General features: G+C 38.4%; 1 protein-coding gene across 2 annotated transcripts in view; it reads left to right on the top strand.

The window, feature by feature from the left end:
- The first annotated feature begins 936 nt into the window (after positions 1–936).
- TXNRD1 (thioredoxin reductase 1) overlaps positions 937–23257 on the top strand; it is a 33762-nt gene continuing 11441 nt past the window's right edge. The window contains exons 1-7 of one of the 2 annotated variants that reach the window (XM_026694996.2): positions 937–1174; positions 7511–7630; positions 15639–15711; positions 16414–16533; positions 17115–17260; positions 19425–19540; positions 21822–22047. In XM_026694996.2, the coding sequence (XP_026550781.2) occupies positions 1106–1174; positions 7511–7630; positions 15639–15711; positions 16414–16533; positions 17115–17260; positions 19425–19540; positions 21822–22047 (870 nt within the window). In that variant the 5' untranslated portion in view covers positions 937–1105. The remainder of the gene's footprint in view (positions 1175–7510; positions 7631–15638; positions 15712–16413; positions 16534–17114; positions 17261–19424; positions 19541–21821; positions 22048–23257) is intronic. The other variant, XM_087968418.1, reaches the window with a different exon arrangement.

Genomic DNA, 23257 nt, shown 5'->3' with positions numbered 1-23257 from the left:
TTTCTCTGACGGCACATTTTGGTTAATTTTGGTTCGTAGTGTTTTGTATATACAGTTAGTTGTTGGTCAGAAACTTAACATGTTATATGAACTTAGCCAACTGCAGCTCATTCAATAATCATGGTAAACCATAGCTTGACATGTGACATGAACACATGCATTCTTCTAAGCTATAATGTATTTTGTCTTGTTTTGTCTTAGTGTGTTGAATGAACACAGCTTGGTAGGAAAACATTCTGATTTCATAGTATTTTGTTTGGAGGAAAAAATGCCAGACTTTCAAACTCTGTCCAAACTGATTAAGATCCCAAAGAGATTTTTTTTTTAAAAAAATACCTTTTTTATGCCAAAAATAAATTGGCCAAATTGCATATTCTAGCTTTGGCCAACCAAGGACTGGCTTGAGCGGTTGGAATCCATTTCCTACAACTCCGAGACATACCCGCAGGGGATATGAGATTTGTACTCCAAGCCTAACCCCCTATATTCTGCATTTCTGTACCCATTTCCTTGGAACGAACGTGTAAAGCCTTCTTGAACTCAAAGGGTAATGCTTCTGAACGGGCGGTTGGACACGCAGAATTGCAGACCAGCTGCGCTTGGAAATTTCTGCTATGTAGGATGACGCGTACGTGCTGAGGCTTCTACAGTTGCCCCAAAGCACAAAATACAGTTTGTTTGTTTGTTTGTTTTTGATTTTGCCAATTGTTTACAAGATAATAAGTATAAATGTATACATAGTTGTGAATACATGAAATGGGTACATATAAGAAAAATATCAGTCTTGAACTCTGAAGTTGGAATATCAGATTTGTGACGTAAAGCGCGGAGGAAAGGGGAAAAACAAAAAAAACAAACAAAAAACCAGCAAGTCATGCTTACTGGCGAGTGACTCACGGCCACTTTTCAGCAGCTTGCCAAGAATCGCGGCCGGCGCAAGAGCGAAAGCTTGGGCGGCCGGAGTCCCGCCCCCTCCCGGCGGAGCTTCCACCGTCTCTAAATCCATAAAAGGCGGAGCTCCCAGCCGGCGCGTTTCTTCCTCTCTCGCCCGTTTTGTGTTGCAGAGCATGGGCAACAACTGAGAAACGCGCTCTTTGAACTCACGATGGAGCCTTCCTTGCCTGCCGTGTTTGCCCGAAAGCAGTACGTAGGCGGCTACGACCGGACGGTGAAGGTAGGGAACCAATGTGTGCCCGTGGTTTAGTGTGCGGTGCGGGTTTTCCAGATGTTTGAGGCGACAACTCCCATGTATAGCACGCTGGGTTGAGGTGTTGAAAGAAAACGATCGGATGGGGAGGGTGTGTGTGTGTGTGTGTGTGTGTGTGTGTGAAGCAGCTGGCTGAATGCTGTGTGCATCCTAGCCGAACTAACTATCAAGCAACCCTCGCTGATTTCGGGGTCGTTTTCTTGCGCTTTTCCTTGAGGATACGGAGTCCCATTGAACTTCTGATAGGAGTTCAGAGAAAAGCGGTTTTCCTCCTCTCGGCAATCCGCTTTGCGTGATCTGCTCTCTCCAACGGACCTGCCCTCTCGCTCTCCAACGGAGGTTGTAATCAGAGTCCAGAGTCACAGATCTTTGGACACTTGACGCTGCAGGAATTCTGCATGCATTTTTTGGGGTGGGGTGGGGTGGGATGTACAGGTTTTCCCAAAATAAATTGGTTGCTGATGCCACGACCATCCGTATGCATAAGTTCTGATAGGACCGAAGGGAAACAAGTTGACAGCAATTTGAGTTTCAAGAGGATGTGCAAGAATACTGGGCTGTTCGAGATTTTGAAGGAGCTAAAAGGTTGCATGACAGGTTATTGGTAAGGTTGCTCTAATATTACTTTGTCCTTATTTTGAGTCCTGATGCTTGGGTCCATTAATTCTTTTGCACAAAAACTAGAGCCTTTTAATAAAAGGCATTAGTCCGAAAAACTGCTACTATACTTCTGGTTTTTTTAAAAAAATAATAGTAATAGTATTTGCATATCTTAAAATGTCCCATTCCATTTCATGTCTTAATAAAAAATACTGCAAAACTACATAGTTCATCTACTTGGTCAATAAATTGGCTTGTATTTATGTGTGGGTATATGGGGGGAAGGAGAAGCACATTTATGCATACCTTATTATTCTTCATTCCCTTTACGCAGCAAACACAACTGCCTTGGTCTTTGTTATATTGAATTTCAGGTACATTTTCCTTAATGCATCATAGAATCAATCTAACATTCACTGCAAATCATTAGGATTGTTAGCCAATACCCTGGCATCATCTGCATTCAAAAATGCAATGGACATACCTTCAGGTCATCTCCAATCCCACAAGACTTCTAACATCACCCAAGCATCCCTTATACGGTTATCCACAAATGCATTAAACAACCGCCCTGGCCTTATTCCTTATTGTGGTTGATCAGTTGCTAAGTCATGTCCAACTCTTCGCAACCCCATGGACCATAGCACACCATGACTCTCCTCCATTGTCTCCCAGAGTTTGCCCAAATTCATGTTTGTTGACTTGATATTATCTAACCATCTCATCTTCTGCTGTCCACTTTTCCATTTCCTTCCAGTCTTCCCCAACATCAGGGTCTTTTCTATTGAGTGGTGGCTAAAATATTTGAGCTTCAGCTTTTCTGCTCAGTACCAATCAATTTGTAAAACATCTTTATTTTCTTCCCCTTTTAGCAAAATATGTCCATTATAGACAACAGATTCACTTCATTACCATGGCAATTCATTTAACTGCTACAAAAAAAAGTCTTTTTTAGAGGAGATCATGTGGTGACCTGCTTAATGACCAGCATGACTTGCCACTGTAATTCTGGGCTCATTAATGTTGTAAGTTGAGGACTGCCTATATATTACCGTAATTCTCTTGCTACTGATCTCATTCTCATCTATTTAGTCATGTCCCCAACAAAATAATTGTTTGTCCTGCATTGTGCGCATTTAGAATGTACAATTTCCCCCCTAATTTATTGCTGGTTGTTTCATTTTCACTGAACTATTATCCACCTTATGGATTCATAATTTCAGATACATCCCAGCAAAGTCCATGCTACTAATTCCTATTTTCTGACATATACTATAGGCCAGTGATCCCCAACCTTTTGATGCCGCGGCCCGGTACCGGCATCAGCTGAGCGCCAGCGACCCGGTACCGGCATCAGCTGGGCGCCGTGGCCCGGTACCGGCATCAGCTGGGCGCCGCCATCTTTTTTGATGAAAACGTGCTTCCGGTGACCTCACGGAAGCACGTTTTCATCAAAAAGATAAGGCGGCGCGCTTCGTGAGAGCTTTTCGGGTAGAAATGGCTTTCTACCGAAAAGCTCACCGAGCGCTGAGCGCCGCATCTTTTTGATGAAAGCGTGCTTCCGGTGAGCTTTCCCGGAAAAGCTCACCGGAAGCACTTTTTCATCAAAAAGATGCAGCGCCAGCAAGCCAGCGGCCCGGTAGGAGTTGTTCCGCGGACCGGTACCCCTGCTATAGGCCATTCCATTTATAATTAAATGTGCACATCACTTCAGCATACAATCAGACCACCTTTAGATTTATGCTTTTCTTTCTTCTTACTTTTGTAGACACACAGCCTATTTTTTTCTCCATTTGATTTATTTATTAATGTTCTTTACCACTTTATAGCAACAGCACTGAGACTTATATACCACTTTATAGTGCTTTACAGCCCCCTCAAAGCGGTTTACAGAGTCAGCATATTGCCCCCAACAATTTGGGTCCTCATTTTACCCACCTCAGAAGGATGGAAGGCTGAGTCAACCTTGAGCCTGGTGGGATTTGATCTACCAAATTGCAGTAGGAGTAGCTTGCAGTACTGCACTCTAACCACTGTGCCACCGAGCCTCCATCCATTTATCCTCTTGCTTTCCAAAGTTCCATATGTCACTGTCATAAGATGTGCTTATAGGTATTGATATCTGCTGTTCCTCATAACTTTGCTTTATTGAAACTTTTGTGTAGTGCTTTTTCATAAGATAAATGAAATAAAGAGTGTATCAGTCAGCTTTGCCAATTTTGTTTAGTATCTTACAGGTATAGCCAAAGCCCACTTTTGCTCTAAGTGTTCTCTAATTATTCTGTGTGAGCAAGGATCTATAATTTTGGAAGACAACATACACTTACTCATATCCCACCAATTAAGATGTATACACACTGTATTGATAAAGACTCAGAACACAGAGTTATACAGAATAGACAATCCTACTACTATACCCAACCCATTCTGGTCAGCTGACAACACAATAAAAACAATACATTTTTAAAAAAATCACAAAGGGTAATATATCAACATGCAGCTACATTACTGAGCTTATAAATGTAATTGTTGAATTAATCTTGGGGGTTGTGGAAATTAGTGGAAGACTTTATCTGTGCAAAAGGATATTTAGAAAATTGAAAGATAATTTTTAAAATGAAGAATGGCAGCTAATTTATCTACAATGGATTAAGAGCCAAATTCTTCTCTGATTTAGCACTGCACCTCAGGTTGGTGAAGCATGAGCAAATATTTCTGCTTTTATAGAGTATTTTTATATGAATTGTTCCTTAAAACTACACCGAACTCTCTCTTTTACCAGTCAGTTAAGTCTTTTTTTTCCCCCTATAAACATTACCCCTCTCCACCAAACAACTTGGGTTTATGTCAGCTTCCTTGTCCTTTCATATTAATCTCATGACTTCAAGGATAAGTATATTAAATCTTCATGTGCATATCAAAGAACTAACATTATGGAATTATTTTTAAGACCATTTTTGACCAAGTGCCTGCAGCTATTGGAAAATGCAGGGAATATACCTCAGACTACAATCCCATCTCTAATAAACTAGATATTCAAGCTTGGTAATTATTTAGGATGCCTAGATATTCCTGAGATACAATCCCACTTTGTTTATGGATGCAATGAGTCAGTGAAGTGAATTATATTTAAGATTTATCATCTAATAACCCATTCTCTTTGCTGCTTGCCAGTGTTTTTGCAAAGGAAATTGTAGACCAGAATTACAGCCTTATTAGATGCAGGTGCATTTATCTTTCCCTGTATAAACCATTTAAAGAGGCTGCAGATTATCAGAAGAAAGTAGTAGAGGCTGAAAGGAAAATATTGATTAAATCTTGGGGAGGAAGGGCACGTACTTGATTGAAATTGCTCTTCCTAGCTTCCTGTCTGAACAGTGTGGAACAGTAAAATAATATAGCTAAACATATATAAGTTTTGTTAAAACAAGGTTCTAAACAGAGTAGTTCCTCATAAATCTTTTATTTTATAGGTGATCCTGACAAATGCATTCCCAGTGGAAGTTTTGGAAAACTTCCAGTGGAGGTTTAGAAAGTTTAAGTAGCTTCCTTCCCAGAGATATCCCTTGCTGGAGTTTGATTTTTAAAGAGTTCTTCTGTTATGCATTACTATGGGGTCAAGCTTCTTTTAGCTCTCACCTATCTAAGAAAGGGTGTCAAACTCGTGTCGTCATGTCGTTGTCACGTGACATATTATGATTTTCCCCTTCGCTAAACCAGGGGTGGGCGTGGCCAGGGCATGATGTATCCGGCTTCTGGGTCACAAATTTGACACCCCTGATCTAAGAGATTATTTCTTGGCAAATGACAACAGTTCTGAGTACTGTATAGCGCAGTGGTCGCCAACCGGTGGGCTGCGGCCCACTGGTGGTCCACGAGAAAATTTTGGTGGTCCGCAGAGAAATGTCACTCCCAGAGCACCCCCCAAAGCAATTAATCCAGGCTGTGCAGGAACACAAAGCTGCGCCACCCACATGGCCACGGGAATCCTCCCTGCCACTCACTCCTTATCTGGCAAACTTGCCTGCTAAATTGCTATTTTTCTTTTTTCCTACCATCAGCTGTTCTGATGTGCGGGAGATTTAGATTAGCTAGAAAGCAGGAAATGGTTGGATTTCTTGCTTTCTAGCTAATCTTTAGATGTTCGGCTCTGCTTTTAAGCTGAACCTTCCTTAGGACTGAAGCAGTGCAGACTCAGCTAGCTGATGGCAGAAACACAGATCTCTAAGTGAATCTGTGATTCTGTGAGCAACTCAATCTGCCTGCCTGCTTTGCCTGATTTTGGGTAAAAGTTGCTCTTTTTTATAAAAAAAATCAATATATTAATATTTATAATATTTACATACAAGCTATGCCCAGCCAGTTACATGACCACCAAGCCATACCCACAAATTAGGCCATGCCCACAGAACCGGTTGTTAAGAAATTTGAATCCCACCCCTACCCCGTGTGTTTGTGTGTGTGTGTGTGTGAGAGAGAGAGAGAGAGAGAAAGGGAGAGGGAGAGAGAGGTTAGATCAGATCTCTCTCTGTCTTCTCTCTTTCCCACCAATGTCAGCAAACCACCATCAGTCAAAATTCATATTAATTGTCCCCGGGATTTAAAATTATGAGTTTGGTGGTCCCTGAGCTCCAAAAGGTTGCCGACCCCTGGTATAATGCATCATTCAAAAACAAAATGAGAAAACAGCATTATTTAAAGATACATCACTGAATGTATCAAGCTATAAAATGCATTGCTTTTTTTGTTATTTCAGGGGTTTATGGAAGTTGTATCTTGTATTAACTGAAATATTTTTTGTCTTCAGAAATAGGCACCATAAGTTAAAAAAGATTAAATGGCTAAACAAAAGGCTAAACCACGTAATGAACAATTGAGGGAATTAGGTATTTTAGTCTAATGAAGGGAAGGACTAACAGTATTTCAGTACTGAGGGGCTATCACAGAGATGAGGGGGTTGACCTAGTCTCCAAAGCATCTGAGGGCAAGATAAGTAATGGATGGGAAGTCATTAAATAAAGATCCAATCTAGAATTAGGGAGAAATTTCCTGACAGTGAGAACAATTAACCAGTGGAAGAGCTTGCCTCTGGAAGTTGTGGGTGTTACATCACTGGAGATTTTGAAGAAGAGATTGGACAGCCATTTATCCAGAATAGTTGGGTCTCTTGTTCAAGCATGAAGTTGAACTAGATCTTCAAGATCCCTTCCAATCCTATTATGCTATGTTCTATCAAAGGACAGTATTTATATAACTAATGCATGTAGCCCCTAATATGCAGAACTTCAACCCATTGATTTGGAGCATTTAAGGAACAAGCCACACATGATATAAAACACTGTAGGCTGGGATGTCAAGGTCTTCACATTTGTCTCACTCTAGTTCAAATAAAGATGGAATTAAACACTGCCAGTTGTTTCATGTAGAAGACTCTAGGCCCAGTTTCTAGAGTCATTGGAAGTTATGAGAGTAGAGCCCAAATGTGTTTTGGAAAGTACCAAAAATTGGGGAGATTGCATTCGATTGCATTAAGCCAGGTAGTTTAATTATCTTTTCCTAGTAGTGGCAAAATTACTCTCCACCTCTAGGTTCACCTTCTTTTTCCTCCGGATTTCATTTCAGGAAGTAGTAATTTTTCCACTTCACCTTTGAGTTATAGTGCTGCTTTGGACATTGATCAGTTTCTATATTTTCTGTGTTCAGGCACACCGTGAAGGAGCTTTTCTTAAACTACTTGAAGGAAACTGGCAAACGAAACAAGCTTCATATGACTATGATCTGATTGTCATTGGAGGAGGTTCTGGTGGACTGGCAGCTTCAAAGGTAAGATCAGCCAAGCTAGATTCACAAAAAACATTCTGTTAGCTAGAATTTCTTCCAATATGTTTTAGCAGAGTCTACGAAATGAGCTGTCTCTTGATAAGCTACAGATAGGTTTGTGGAACACTGAATACATTTTACAATCAGTTCAGACAACCTTCCTAATCGGCTTCCGGCCATCTATGTTAGCCTTAGTAAAAAATCCAATAATTTTAATTGCAACATCTGGAAGACACCAGATTGGAGACTGTCCTATATAATCAATGTAGCAGGCTGGGGAAGCTACTATACAACCCTATGGAAAACTTCAAACTATACCATAGATCCATGTCAAGCAGTGTTTCTCAAATACTTTGAGAATCCCTCTTAAAAAATGACATAAACCCAACGAAAGACCAGAATTATATTGGACTGAAATCTAGCCATGTCTCCTGATTACTGAGTTGAATATATATTTAAGATCCATCCTCCTCATTCTTCCAGGTATTTTAGAAATGGTTTTCAGCATAATCTTTGGCAACTGGAAAGCAAAAGACTGGAAAAACTAAAAAGAGAATTGTTTGAAACATTTTAATTAATAAACCATTCATCTTGTTTTAGAATCTGTTAAAATAAATGAAAAATAATTATTTTACCTTTCTGAGAAAACGCATAACAATATTTTTCCTTTAATTCCTTTGGTGTGAATGAAGTATGAGATGTGAGTATTAATAGTTTTGAAGGATACAAGATTTGAATTCCCCTTTCATCTAAAAGTATCGTATTTATATTTTTAAATAAAATATGTATCCAGCTGTATTGGAAAAATGGTTGCCAACAGTTAAATGCCTGAAGTAGGACAGGTTGCAAATAGATATATACCAACAGCCCTTGTTAAGTAGCACAGCAAGCTATATTATCTTTGATCCTTAGCACAATGTAATTTCCTAGAAGAAACTTTCTTGCTTCATTTACATTCTCCTTCCCAATAGTAATTAAAATGGACTCATGGGTATTGGTGGTCCAGATGAGGTTCATGCTCTTCTAGAATTGTGGTTGATAACTTGAAAGATTAGTCTGGTTGATTCATTATAATATCCTGTGTATTTCATTGGGGTTTTGGTGTATTTTGGTTTGCTGGAAAAAAGCAAACTATTTCAACCTACTACTAGAATGTGAAACTCTCCTCCTGAACTTTGTTCATCTTTAAATCCTTCCATCAAGTAGAAGACCAATTCAAAGTTAACATAAAACCATAGCATTATATTACAATAATATGTTAAGTTAATATATATTGAGTTGGGCCATCTAATTTAGTATTGCTTACGGAAAGTACTTCAGGATTTCAGGCAGGAAATCTTTCCAGTGCTAATTAAAGAAATCAGAACTTGATCTTTCAACTATTCATAAGTAGATGGAGTAGTGACTAAATTATGGCTTTGCAATTTTCCAAGCTTGGATAAACTAAAAAAAAAAAAAAGCTAGAAGCATACTTCCTTTGTAAATTGTCCATTTTATATAGTCATGGTCATCACTTTTCTATCATCACTAGCATAACACTTGTAGTGATGATATCCATTCTAAGCCAGTTCTACAGATATTTTACTGTAGTGGTTTTGTTCCCAACATAAAAATAATACAGAAACTCGTGTTTCAAATAGAGCTCCTGCTCTATTTGTATATTAAAGAATATAACAAATATATTTGTTGGCAAGGTAGTAATCCTTCTGAATCTACCAGGATCCCTGTTTCTTCCTCTGAATCTAGTTTGATTTTTAAGGAATAACCAGATAGGATATAACAGCAGAACTATTTCTAAAATAGGAGAGCCATCAAAAGAATAAACATTTGCTGTAGTTATGTAGGAAGAATGGGTATTCTGAAAATACAGGCATTAGCTTTTAGCTTCTTGCTGAGTTAGGAGTGATTGTGACCCCAGGTACCTTGAAAATACAGAAAGCAGTATTTGTTTTTGGGCTTCCCATGTATCTAGAAGTTACCTTGTAAGTAACCAAACTGGACAGGTTTTCTGCCAATAAACAAACAAATGGCATGAAATCCCTACAAAGCACAAGTTAGTGGGAATCATTTTTGTCTCTCTGGATTTTCTAGGACATCCAGCCCATATTTTAGTTCCAAAGAAGGGTGTCAGCATTCAAGGAAAACAAACTCCAACACCAGGCATTTTCTCAAAGATTCTTCCAAAGCTGACAAGGGATGGGTTGACTTTCAAAGGGAGGTAGCTGCATCATACTGCTGAATTATCTGCAAGCTTGGGCTTAGCTAACAGAGATTATCTTGATGAGCTTCCCACTGACATTAATTGTCCCTTTTTAAATTGTGGTATAACATAAAATATATGTCTTGCCTTTGTTAGTTCCATAGTAATTAAAAGGATCACACTTTTTTTCTTTTTGTGTGTTTAGATTTTTTTTTTTTTTCATAGTAATGAGGGACTCCTGTCCCTTGTATTATTGTCTATTCTGATTCTTCTTTGTTATGTAACTGCATACAACTGGCTTGTATGTCAATAGCCGGCTTAGACATACATTTAATAGGCCCTGGTCTTCAAAATTTAAACCACAATAAACATGGCAACTTTTACCATTGGGTTGATATGTGTATATATTTATTTTTTTTGGCTGCAACGATGAATTCTTCAGAAATTTGAAACTTCCACATCCCATCAGAGTCTTGTGGGTGGAGGGGGAAGGAAGAAGGATTCCTTCCATTTGTCAGTGAATGTAGCTTTGTTTAGAAACTGAGCAGAACTGAGATCTAAGTTTCAAGAGTCCTTTGGCAAAATGCTGGATCGGTTGCTCTCATCAGCGTTCCCATTCTTCTGCGCATGGCAGCAACTGTGTTGTGAACTGCTTAGGAAGACTAGGAATTATTGGTCAATTTTTAAATTTTCCATGAAGCTAAAGTTATTTTGAAGGGTTGTACCCTAGCAGCAAACTAAAATAATAACCTACCTAGCTACTTGGTATGCACAAATGGAAAAGGGGTAATGCACATGATGAACTTGGATTTCACTTCAGAATGTGATGGACTCAAATTATAGACTTTATAATTTGTCCAATGACTTCATGATGTGTGAATTGTCATTAGTGTTCATATGACTTTTATTAGATGCACATGATTTACTCCCGAGGTCTAGGCAATGTTGGTTCTGGAACATCTGCCTGGTAGATGTTGGAACAATTCTTTTTTTGTTGTTGAAAATTTTATTGATTTTTGAAAACAAATATAAACAAACCAAACATAAAACATAAAAACATAAAACATCTTTTTTGAAAGCAGCATAGTCCCGGGTTACATCTCTTCGTACAGACACAAATTCAAGTTCATGCTCATTTTTATATTCCATTCCATATCTTATTACTATTCTACATTTTCAATATAGCTTCTCCCCTCTTTTAACTTTCTTAATTTTATTTTATTTATTTCATCTCAATTCAAATCATTGTACTTCTATTCTTTGTCCTGTTTCAACTGTCTACTATCTTTTCTCATTAAACAAAATTTCTCCTGTAATCACTGATTGGAGTATGACGCCTTTATATCTTTCCCAATATAATACATAACCGTTACTGCTTGGTACTTTAAAAAACTGTATTTAAAAAAGAAAAAATTATAAATGTATAATATAATTAAAACAACAATCCATACCAATTCAATTCTATCATTAATATTAATATTCATTTACATCTTAACATTTTACACATTACTTTTCAGATAAATATCATACTTCTATGGGAACACTTATAAACTTTCCATAGTTAATTCCCCCCCACTTCACTTATATTTTATAAAACATTGAGTAATTAAAATGTTCCCGTTCCTTCCTAATTCAATTCTCTCATTTATTTTATTTTATTTCATTTATTTTGTTCACAAAAGTTTCACTAAATTACACTGACTATTTTATCCCTCTTTTTAATCATATGTTGTTTCCAATTTTCTACCATTATTTCTATTACAAATATAACAATACCATCTTATGTACCTTCACAGAATCCCTTTTTCAGTTAGATTTTCACCCATTATCTCTGAATAAGTCCTGTTTCTTTATATCTTGCTCCAAACCTTGTAACTTCTCTTCCTTTCCTTCTTCCCTTTTTTCTTCTCTCTCCCCTTTTTACTCCCCTGTCTCTCCACCTCCATTTCCCTCTTCTGTATTCCCCCTTCTGTTGCTTTCCAACATTATATCCACTTTTCACATTATTTTTCCCTTTTTTGGCTGTTTTTTTAAGTCTTAAATTCTCCATTCTCTTTTCCCCCTTTCCCCTTTCTTCCCCAGATAGAGTTACTTGTTCATTAAAGATGGCTTCTTCTTTGTCCCAATCTTCTTGTTGCGCAGTCTTTTCTTGTTGTTTCTCATAGTTGCAGATCGCCATTTCTAAGAATTGAAAAATGGAGCCAAAGGAGCCCTTCCCTTCTTGTGTCTCTTCTTTATATTTTTTAAATTCCATTTTCAGTTCATCCAGAGATAATGCCATTGTAGAATTTTTTAAACAACCACCCAATTGTTTTTAGTCATTCAAATATAATATCCAAAAATCCCAAAGTCACCAAGCAATCCAAATACACACAAGCTGTTTCTTTTTACACTTTCTTCTTTTTCACTTTCTCTTCCTGGGGTTACTATTTAGTTACAAAGTTCCAGTTAAAATGTATCTTTTAGAAGTCTTATTGAGATTTTACTTTAGATTCTTTTAAAGTCCAGGCAGTCTCCTCCTTCCAAATCCTGCCCTTATTCCTTTCCTCTCCCTTCCTACTTATAGAAAAAAAAAAAGGATTTTTTAGTATCCAGAAATCTTTATTGTCCCTTTGGCATTTGATTATATTTTCAGCTTGATTATTGGTGCCAAAGTGGATTTTTCTGATTTCTTATTCAGCTCTCTTCGTTGTCAATGTGAGGAAGGAGAGTGAAGAAAAAAAACTTTCCCTTTTCACTTTCTTTCGCTGCTTCCGACTCTTCTTTGGGAGCGATGTTATCTTTTATAAAATTTAAATTCCAGGGTACCTTAGTTGTTGCTTTTTATCCCGGTCAGCCAAAACTTTCACTTCTTATCTTCCTCCTGCACTTTCTTTTCCGGTTGAGTGCTTCTCTGAGGTGGCCATTTCTGACCACCGCTCCTACCGCCTTCGGGAAAGGGAGTTTGACCAGCTGAGGAGGAGAGATGCGGCTCTTCTCGACCCTGCTGGTGATCTCCCCCCCTCTTCACCACCTCTATGGGGTGGCTTAGCCCCGAAGCCAGCTGGCTCGGGGCGCTCCGGTTTGCAGGGCTTCGGCGGCAGGAAGGAATCCACGATCGTGCGCGGTTTCTGCCTGGGAACAATTCTTAGAAATGACAAGTATTAGACTTTTAAATAGTCCCTAATCCTATCAAATACCTTTGATACCTGTTGAAGCCCATTTAAATATTCCTCTTGTTAGGTGGGAAATAAGTATATTTAATATCTTTCTTTTCCAAATAATTGCCATGTGGTGGTCAGGTATTACTCCTAATGGAACTGAGGACCCATATCAGTTGTCTGTTAAAATGCTTTTTATTGCAAACAAGCTGAGGAGGTGTTAGTAATTCAGGTATTGGACTCACGTTGTATTTCTCACCCACAGACTCACAGACTCACGTTGTATTTCTCACCCACAGAGGTTGAGTCTCTGACTTCAGGCTAGTCACAATTTATCAACCCAACCTCCTTCACAGAATGTAAGAAAAATTGGAAGGAGTATTGTGCATGTAGCTTTGCCTGCTGTAAGAAAGGTGGGGTAGAAATCTAACAAAGAAAAATGTGGGAAGTGATCAGGTGCTTTTTCCAAACCAAGGATTAACAGCTTCATTTCCTTCCAAACATGGTTCCTTTGAGGATTGACTTTTAAAAAGGAAAAAGAAACACTGACTAATGAGCAGCTTGTTCCTCTAACTTGTGGTAAGCCATTTGGGATTAGTATATTTACCATTGCTGGGTGGGTTTATATGTAATGATTCATCTGGATTTGCAGGTGAAGGCAAAAACAGGTCACCTGCCAAATACCTCAAGTGTCAAAGGAGTTCCTTTATGTCTCACAATAAAGCTCATTTTAAACAGTACTTTGGAGCACTGTCATTTTATATACCATAGCATGTGACCTAGTTAGTGAAAAGACTTCTCATCCTTTGTGGTGTTGGGATACCCCACAGAGATTGCCGGTCAAGCCGGAAGCCAAACGAGAGTGGAAGCCCCCCAGAATACAACCCAACCCAAAAACCACCCCTTTTTTTTTTAAAAAAGTTTTTAACCAAGGTTAAAGCATTGTCCTCCAGTCCATTAAGTCATCACGATTTCCATCCAGAAGACCACTAGATAGTCAAGGGCCTTGCCTTTTCGCCGGATATCTTCTCCTCCTCGGTTTCCCTCCAGAGAAACACGCTGGATATTCACAAGAAGTTCAAACGTGAACAGTAGAATCGCGTAAACAGCAAACGGCAAACGAACGTCGCACGGCACGCGCGAAGACCGTAGTCGCGTAAGACCGTTAGTGAAAAGCACGTTGTCGCGGAAGCTCCCCCCCCCTCCCTGCAGCATTGTGCTTAAAGTGAACCTAAACCTGAACTAGTTTTATCACCCAAACCATTTGGCAACACTTTGATAGAATTGTGGTAATTTAGGCAGCCAAATTATTGCTTGACATTTAATTACTACTGAGTTGTTTGATTCATTCCCCCAGCCCAGCCCAATTTCCTTGCCACCACAAAGATCAGCTAACAGTTGTTGTCCTCACTGAAGTAAATACTGTGAATCTTGTCTTTTCATTAAAAGAGAAGATGGAAAGGAGGAATTATTAGAACCACACAGTGCTAGAAAACTTCCAATCAAGTCAAACTGATGGGCCTGTTTTGGCTAATATGTGTGTGTGTGTGTGTGTGTGTGTGTATGAGATTCTGCCGAAACATTGCTACAACTTTAAAAGCACAACTATAATGACGTGGGAAAATACCCGAACAAAGCTGAATACTCATTCTCTCTCTCTCTCTCTCTCTCTCTCTCTCTCTCTCTCTCTCTCTCTCTCTCTCTGTGTGTGTGTGTGTATGTGTGTGTGTGTATATATATATATATATATATATATATATATATATATATATATATATATATATATATATATAAATAAATAAATATAAAAGTTTAAAAGTATAGTTGGGGAGAACATTGGCTTGTGGTGATTTGAGTCATCTAACATTTAAACAAATCCTTGTAATAATGTTTACCAGTATGGGCATATATATTTCAGACAGCTTTCCCCAATTCAGAGCTTTGTAGTTCCCAGCCAGCACAAACTTACAACTACAACACATCTGAAGAGCTACAGTTTATAGGAGTCTAATTCACGATAATGGCACTTAGATAGCAATGATATATTATGAGCATTGTACCAAAACTGTTACAGTGGAGTTATATTTTCCATTTTTGATTGGCATGCTCAGTTTTTCCACTGGCAACTCATTCTTATCCTCACAATTACCATACTTGTTCTTGAGAAAGAGTAGATGTTTTCAATTTTCAAAATAGAGTGGATAATTTGTGGCCTCAAAGTGGAAAACGGAAGGAGATGTTAGAAGAGAAGAAAGATAAGCCATGGATGATACCTACTGGGGTAATGAAATGTCTATGAGCAAACAACTAAGTTTAGAGAGTACCAAAAATTCCATAGTTCAGATTTGAGTTGCAAACATACCCTTCTGTTAAATAGATGAGGGAAATTAACAGTTCTACAACTCAGTTACTAGACAGACATCAATAAACTCATTTTCCTAAACAACAATATCCTTTATGCATGAGAGGTATCAACAAATTTAAGATAATTTAGAGATTTGTTAAAAATAAATTTTAAAAACCCTTTAAGAAAAACTGAGGAAATGGTTGTGTGAATGTTTATAAACATCAATCAGTTTGTGGTGGTAGGAAAAAAAACACAAGAAAAATCAGGAATGGAGGGCACTGGTATGGCCACTTCACATTTTTCTCTTTATTGATAATTTTTTAGGAAGCAGCCATATTTGGCAAGAATGTATTGGTTCTGGATTTTGTCGTCCCTACTCCTTTAGGAACAACATGGGGTAAGTTGATGGTTCTCAGTCTTAGTACAAATAAGTACCCCAAATCAGTTTTGGTTTTGCTTATGCTTCTAAACAATTTTTGTGTTTCAGCTGCACATTACAAAAATAAGATATGAAGAAATGCCACATTGGGCTGCGCTCATACATTACACTAACCCACCATTTACTTTGCTTGGTTTTGACTTATAATATCCCAGGCACTGTAGTTAAACTATGATTTATACTTAATAGCATGTTGCATGAATTCAGCAAATTGCTATTTATTCAACAGACTTTGTAAGTTCTGGATTAATTCAATATGTGAAACCAGCTACATTCTTCAGGATTTATTTATTTTATTAGATTCATATCTGACTTTTGTGTAGAAGCTCAATGAATTTATAATTCCTCCTCCCAGTTCCTCACCACAGTAATAATTCTGAGAGGTAGAGTGGGTTGAAAAGTGGTAGACTGGTTGAACTTTCCTGGCTGATTAGAATGATAAGTGGATTAGAATTTGGTTTTCCCTGATCCCAGTCTAGCACCTTAACCATTGTACCACACTGGCTCTCAGAGTTCTGCTTGGCTTTCATATAACACGACTGAAAAGTCTTCCCCACCTGCTTGGATGTTGGAGATTTTCACCTACAAAATTGACACTTACTTGCTTCACTGTTTTCTGCATTGTACAGCTGGATGATCCTGGTATGCTTCCTTTTACAGGTCTTGGAGGAACTTGTGTAAATGTAGGCTGCATCCCTAAAAAGCTGATGCACCAGACAGCTTTGCTTGGGCAAGCCATCAAAGATGCACCTGCATTTGGGTGGCAGCTGGGTGACAAACGTAAGGATGTAAAATTCCATTTCTGTGAATATTATACTGTTATTTGGGGGAAATGACATGGGAATAGAAAGACAGTGCATGGGATGCATAGTGGGAATAAAGTGCAAAATTAAAGTGCAGGGAGAAAGGGGAAGGTTGAACGAATGGTGTGGGTTATGTTTAATTTAAAGAATTAATACTATAGGCATAAATGCCACCTCCAAACTGGAGTATATAGAAGCAATTCTCCAATGTGCTTAAAGCATAGAGCTTAGTGCAGGGCCCTCATAAATGTTCTGAAAACTGATGACAATCTGTGTAATAATGTATTTGAAGTAAGCATGAAATAATGTCTTGAGTGGCTTAAGAGGAAGATTCTATACTACTTGCACTATATTTCTGACTATATTTACCCATATTATTCTTTGCACCCTGTCAGCAAAGCTTAATAAACCCAGGAGAATTTAATATAATTTTCAGAAAGGAAAGCACAACCAAAATCATATGTATCTATAGCAATGTAACAGTTTAATGAGGTTTTTAGTTGCAGAAAGTTAGACACAGGTGAATGCTAGATTCTTTTTTTCCCCTTTGATCCTTAGCCATAAAGCATAGCTGGAGCTCTTTGACAGAAGCTGTCCAGAATCACATTGGCTCTCTGAATTGGGGATACAGAGTGGCCCTCCGAGAGAAAAAGGTCACATATGAAAATGCTTACGGAGAGTTCATTGGACCACACACAATTAAGGTACTAGATTTCTTTTGAATGCTTTGTTACATTACCTGTTTTCCATTGGATCTCTTATATTTCTTTTACTTGTGTGGGAAGTTGGTGTGGAGTATATCTGTTAAATGACAAGGTCCTACTGTACTTCCAGGTAAGCCATGCTTTTCTGATATCATGGATTCTTCTCCATTTTCTGAAAGAGTAGACTGAGGTATCTTTCTATCAGTTGTGCCAATTCAGTGAATTGGCTTCTGTTATTTAGCAGCAAGGAAGTGTCCTATCCTTTGTCTGATCTTGGCTTAAATATGAAAGCAAAGCTGGGTTCAAGGTCTTAAGTCTTGAGGAACCAGAATCAGCATAGAGTCTTGGGGCCAATTTTTTCTCTCTTCTGTTTCTGTGTTTGATTCTTGGAGATTCCCTGGACAAGTCCTTGCAGTTTTCTTGGCAAGGATTTTCAGAAAAGGTTTACATTGCCTGCTTCCAAGGGCTGTTTGGTGTAGTGCTTAAGGCATCAGGTGAGAAACCAGGAGACCGTGAGTTCTAATTCCACATTAGACAGCTAGGTGAACTTGGGCCAGTCATTCTCAGTCCTAGGAAGTAGGCATATGGCAAGGTTGAGGCCAAATTACTGCATCTTATTGTTGACTTGTCAATATACACATGCAGTGTGTATGTGTAGAGAAAAAAATGTATAGGAGATGAAATTCAGTGGAGCTGCTAGTATTTAGAGCTGTGGTGACACAGTGGTTAGAATGCAGTATTGCTGGCTGACTGTGCCCACTGCCAGGAATTCAATCCTCATTGACTCAAAGTTGACTCAATCTTCCATCCTTCTGAAATCAATAAAATGAGGATCCAGATTATTGGGACAGTATGCTGACTCTGTAAACCACTTAGAGAATGCTATAAAGCACCATGTAGTGGTAAATAAGTCAAAGTGCAATTGCTATTGCTATTTGGTATAGCTATTAAAAGTACATAGCAAAAAAATAATGGTAACTGATATCAGATATTTGTATCAAAGGTGGACAACAGAGACATCTGGATCTTCTTACAAAGCAATTTCTTTATGGCTTACTGTAGATGAGCAAGAATTCTCCATATACTGTAAAAAAACAATAGCTGGGCATGGACATAACTGGAATTGAATTTTTAGCTGGAAGAAATGGGAGCTTCGTTTAGTTGGAGTCCTCAGAAAATATTTTAGGTCAGAATTATTTTGTCCAAAGGGGATATTGTTGTGTTTGGCCTTGCTTTACGAATCATTTGGATTCTAAAACAAAACGAGAGATTCTCCAAAGCTGAAGGCTAGCTGGCCCAGTCTTCCCTTTTTCTTAAAAAAATAATCTATCTCTTCTAAGCCATGAACAGTTTTTACTTACTTAAAAAACTGCCTTCTGATCTAAAATAGCACATCCTCAGCCTATAATTACAGCATAATGTAAAAGAGATGCCTAGCCAGGTCTTGCCTGAAGACTGAAATACCAGCTAGTTTCTATCCATTTAGGCATCACTTTTAATGACATCATCTGAATCTTCAAAGTAGGTTCATTCACCTGTATGTCTTAACATTAGTTAGGGAGGAAGTGTATATGCTGCCGAATCCCTTAATAGTTCTTTCTAGGCAGCTTCTGAGGTGTACTATATACTATTATCTGCCAGCAGTGTTTGTATGGAATTTCAGCTGGAGGGCCAAATCAGTCTCTATGGAAAAGAAATAAGGGATGCAGCTGACAACAATGTGGTTGATGTCCATAAATTTGGAGGTGGGGGAGAGATTTTACACTTTGGATTTAGATGAATAGTATCAGCCAGACAAAATCTGGAAGGTTTGCAGGAAAAGAAGGGCTAGTTTTATAGTTCTGGGGAAGACTACAGAAAGAAGATAACTTGCAACAGGGCTAATACAATGAAAGAGTTTTCAAGATTTGCTGCCATGGGAGGTCAAGAGTAGATGGGGAATATTTCCTTCTTCGTTACTGCCAGAATATCTGAGTATAGTTTTTAAGCCATGTGGATTGATTTCCAAAGCTCCTTGGGCAAATTCCTTATTTGTGTCAGTAGATATGTCTACAGACAGTGCTTTGTCTAGTCTTGGCTCAATGAAAAGTTAGTTTGTTGCATTATAAAAGAAGAATGATTTCCTATCTCAGGGTTCAGACACAAAACTTGCTGTTATTTACAGACAACAAATAATAAAGGAGTAGAGAAAATTTACACAGCAGAAAGATTTCTGATTGCCACTGGAGAAAGACCTCGCTATCTCAACATTCCAGGAGACAAAGAATATTGCATCACCAGGTAACATAAATGAATTTATGTGTTTTGTATTGCCTGATGGCACTCAAGGCAATTGGGTAAAATGTAGCATTTGGAAGACAAGGTTGCTCCTTAATAGAACTCTTGTGGTAAAATTGTTCCTCATTGGAAATATTTCTTTTTAATCCTCAGAGGGCCAGTTTTCAAGACTTTCCTTGGAGATGCTATTGTGGAGTAACTAAAATTGCACTTGAGGACACTTTCAGACAATAACCTGGAGATTGTAACTGAGAATTTTGAAGGTTACAGTTCCAAGAAACCATTAAAACAGAATCATATGACTTAGAATCTAATCTTTTGAATTTGTTGTTGGCTGTATGCGTAGAACTTACTTTGCTCATCTCCATTAAAAATACATCTTCAGTTTCTGCAAAGGTCTATTAACGTACAGCCAAAAGCAAAATGCATAAAGGAGGGGGAGGTGAGGGAAGGGGAAAAGCTGAGTTATATTTGTTCAAAAATTCAAGCCATGAGAAAATTGTCCTGCATTAACATATATAAAAAGTAATGGTCTGAAAAATGTTGAAAATTCGTAATGTGTTCAGCTTTCGGGCTTGAAACAACTGTTTTGAGCCTAAAAGAGTATCATTATGAGCTTGCAACACTGGTTTCAAGATTAAAATAATGCTATTTTGAGCTCAGAGCCCTTCCAATATGGTTGGAACAACCTGTTTTGAAACAGATATTTTCAAAATGAAAGCTTGATGCATGCACCTTTGAAAAGGCAAGGGAGATGACCAGGCTCTACTTCAAAATATACAGCCTATGGGACACACTTAGCTTTCCAGGCCCATCTTGGTAATCTCTAGGAGCATCCAAGTTACATCGCTGAAATTGTGACCATCAAATTGCAAGTTAAAAAGTTTCTAATAGGTCTAATAAGATAACATAGGAAAGGTTCTAAAATAGAGTGGAAGAGGAGATTGATAATTCTAGCTTCAATCCAATGTTGGTGATCTAGACCAATGTTTCTCAACCTTGGCAACTTTCAGAGTAGTGGACTTCAACATCCACAATTCCCCAGGTAACCATACTGGCTGGGAAATTCTGGCAATTGAAATCCATCCATCTGAATGTTGTCAAGGTTGAGAAACGCTGATCTAGACATTGACCAAAATAGTCAATTTCTATCCCTCAGGTTCTATGTTGTTACTCACAGGGAGATAACCAACAATCCCCAAATAAAGAAATAGTTAGAAAATGGGCCTCTTACTGATGTTCATAGAAAGTTATTAAGTTTTGAATGAGAGCAGTGATGCCAGAAAAATAATACCATGACATATTTTTTTTTTTTTGGGGGGGTTAGAGCAAAGTTATATGGAATATTTGTCTCTGTAAAATACAACAGCAAAGCATCCAGTGTGGTTGTCTTTGAAAATATATTTCTTGAAATTATTCAAAAATTCTACCAAATGCCACCGGAAAATATTCGGCATAGAAATGAATTTGGAGAAGGGAGTCCTTTTGATTAGTTTTATCCCTGGAAAGATAAGCCATCTGTCTGTTTACTTCAAGATCTTCTGGAAATAAATTTTTCCACCAGTTCCTTCAGGAGGGCAGAAAACTTTGATGAAAGAAAAGGCAACCGGGGACTCTTCAATTGTTGAGTGGTAATTCCTGTATCTATGACTTTACCCATGGTTCCAAGGGGTGATGGAAATTTGCAGTTCAAAGAGGAATATAATCTTATTTTAACTGCTGAATCCTCTATGTCAGGGTTGTCAAACTCAATTTCATTGAAGGCCGCATCAGGGTTGTGTTTGACCTCAGGAGGCCGGGTGGGCATGGCCAGTTCGATGTCACTCATGTCAGGGGTACCTGTGGGGGCCTGAGCAGTCTGCCAGCAAAAACAGAGCTTGGGAGGCCATTCCATTTTCACTGGCAGAGGGTTGCATGAGGCCATCACCACAGAAAATGAACTCGGGGGCTGTGCGCAGCTCTCCTGAGCTCTGTTTTCACTGGCAGAGAATTGCAGGAGGCCGTCACAGCTAAAAATGGAGCTCGGAGGCTGTACACGGCCCTTCAGAACTCAGTTTTTTCTGGCAGAGGCATTGCAGGCCGGTCTTTTGCTGTTTCCAGGGTGGCCTTGTGGGCCAGATCTAAGCATCCTGTGGGCCAGATTTGGCCTGCAGGCCTTGAGTTTGACACCCCGCTCTATGTTATATAAAAAATGCCCATCTCTCATCACGAATTTACTTTTTTTCCCTGCATGCATGCACTTAATACTTTTGTCTCTAAGTTTATTTATTTATATATTTTTCAGTGATGACCTCTTCTCACTGCCTTACTGCCCAGGAAAAACATTGGTGGTTGGAGCTTCTTACGTTGCTCTTGAATGTGCAGGATTTCTTGCTGGGCTTGGTTTAGATGTGACTGTCATGGTGCGTTCCATTCTCCTGAGGGGCTTTGATCAGGATATGGCAAATAAAATAGGAGAGCATATGGAAGAGCATGGTGTAAAGTTCATAAGAAAATATGTGCCCACAAAGGTAAGGCTTGCTAAAAAGAAATAATTTTAAAAGTGGCTTTCATGGTAACATGCTTTTTGATTCATATTCCTTCTTCCTAAGACTTCAAAAGTGTCTGTGGCTTTCACAATGTCTCACATATGTTTTAAACCAGTGCGCAGCAATATTTTGGAGGACAGAGTATTCATGTTTTAAATATATAATTAATGTCAGCCTTGGGACTGCATGGGGTGTGTTTGATGTCGTACTGATTTCACTGGAAAACAAACTTGTTTTTCAGGAGTTGAAGGGCTTTAAATGTGGCAGTGGATGTTTTTTTTGCTGCTCACGCTTATTAGCACACCCATTTTTCTGCACCTAACAGCCTGCATTTACAATGGGGAAAAAAACACCATATTGTTGAAAAATCAGATATTTCGATGGCACAATCTGTAGTTCTCTACAGTTTGATGCCTGAGTCCACATGCAATCCATGCAGTGACGATGCGATGCAATTCATATTGTAGAACATCAGAAGTTGTCTTTTACTAGGTTAAACTATTATCTACTTTTCTTACTGCCAGTAGCTCACTCAGAATCCACGGATTAATCCTTGACTACTAAATGACCTTAGTGCTTTATTCATTCTTTGAAGTGTCCTTGAGATGCTTTTTTCCCCATAAAGGCTGAACACTTAAAGAATGACAAGGCAACTTTGGTTTAGAATACTGGCATTACTTTTTCCCAATATTCATCATATGTAGATTTCCCCCTCATGATATGAGTAGTTAGATGTGTTAAGCCACTGGTGGCAGACATAAATCCCAAGTGGCTTATTATACTTTTAGGCAGAAATCAACTTTAAGGCATTAGGCAGAATTCCATGTGTCTGTGGAATGTTACAGACACAAATGAACACATGTTTAAATTAATTTTTCTCAAAGTTTGCCTCCAAGGTATCATGGAAGCCAATTTGATTATAGTGGTTGGCGTTTCAGAATAGGCAGGGAAAAATCTGGATTCAAGACCCAAATGAACTATAAAGCTCAAAATGTTGGGCCATTTTCTTCCTCATGCCTGCCTACATCATGAGTTGGTGGAGAGGTAAAAATAATTGAGTAACTGAAAATATGTTGCCTTATCTTTCTTAAGGGACAGGTCAGGCTATGAACATAATGAATAAATATCAAATAATGGAAAAAATAGCTTGCAAGGTCATCTCTTGTAAGATTCTGACTTATGACCCAAAGGA

The sequence above is a fragment of the Notechis scutatus genome, chromosome 6, assembly GCF_049901735.1.
Source record: "Notechis scutatus isolate UNSWTSFEM ecotype Mainland chromosome 6, rNotScu1.2, whole genome shotgun sequence".
NCBI classification, from domain to species: Eukaryota; Metazoa; Chordata; class Lepidosauria; order Squamata; family Elapidae; genus Notechis; species Notechis scutatus.
The sequence above is the reverse complement of the archived record's forward strand: the minus strand, read 5'-3'. Positions and strand labels throughout refer to the sequence as shown.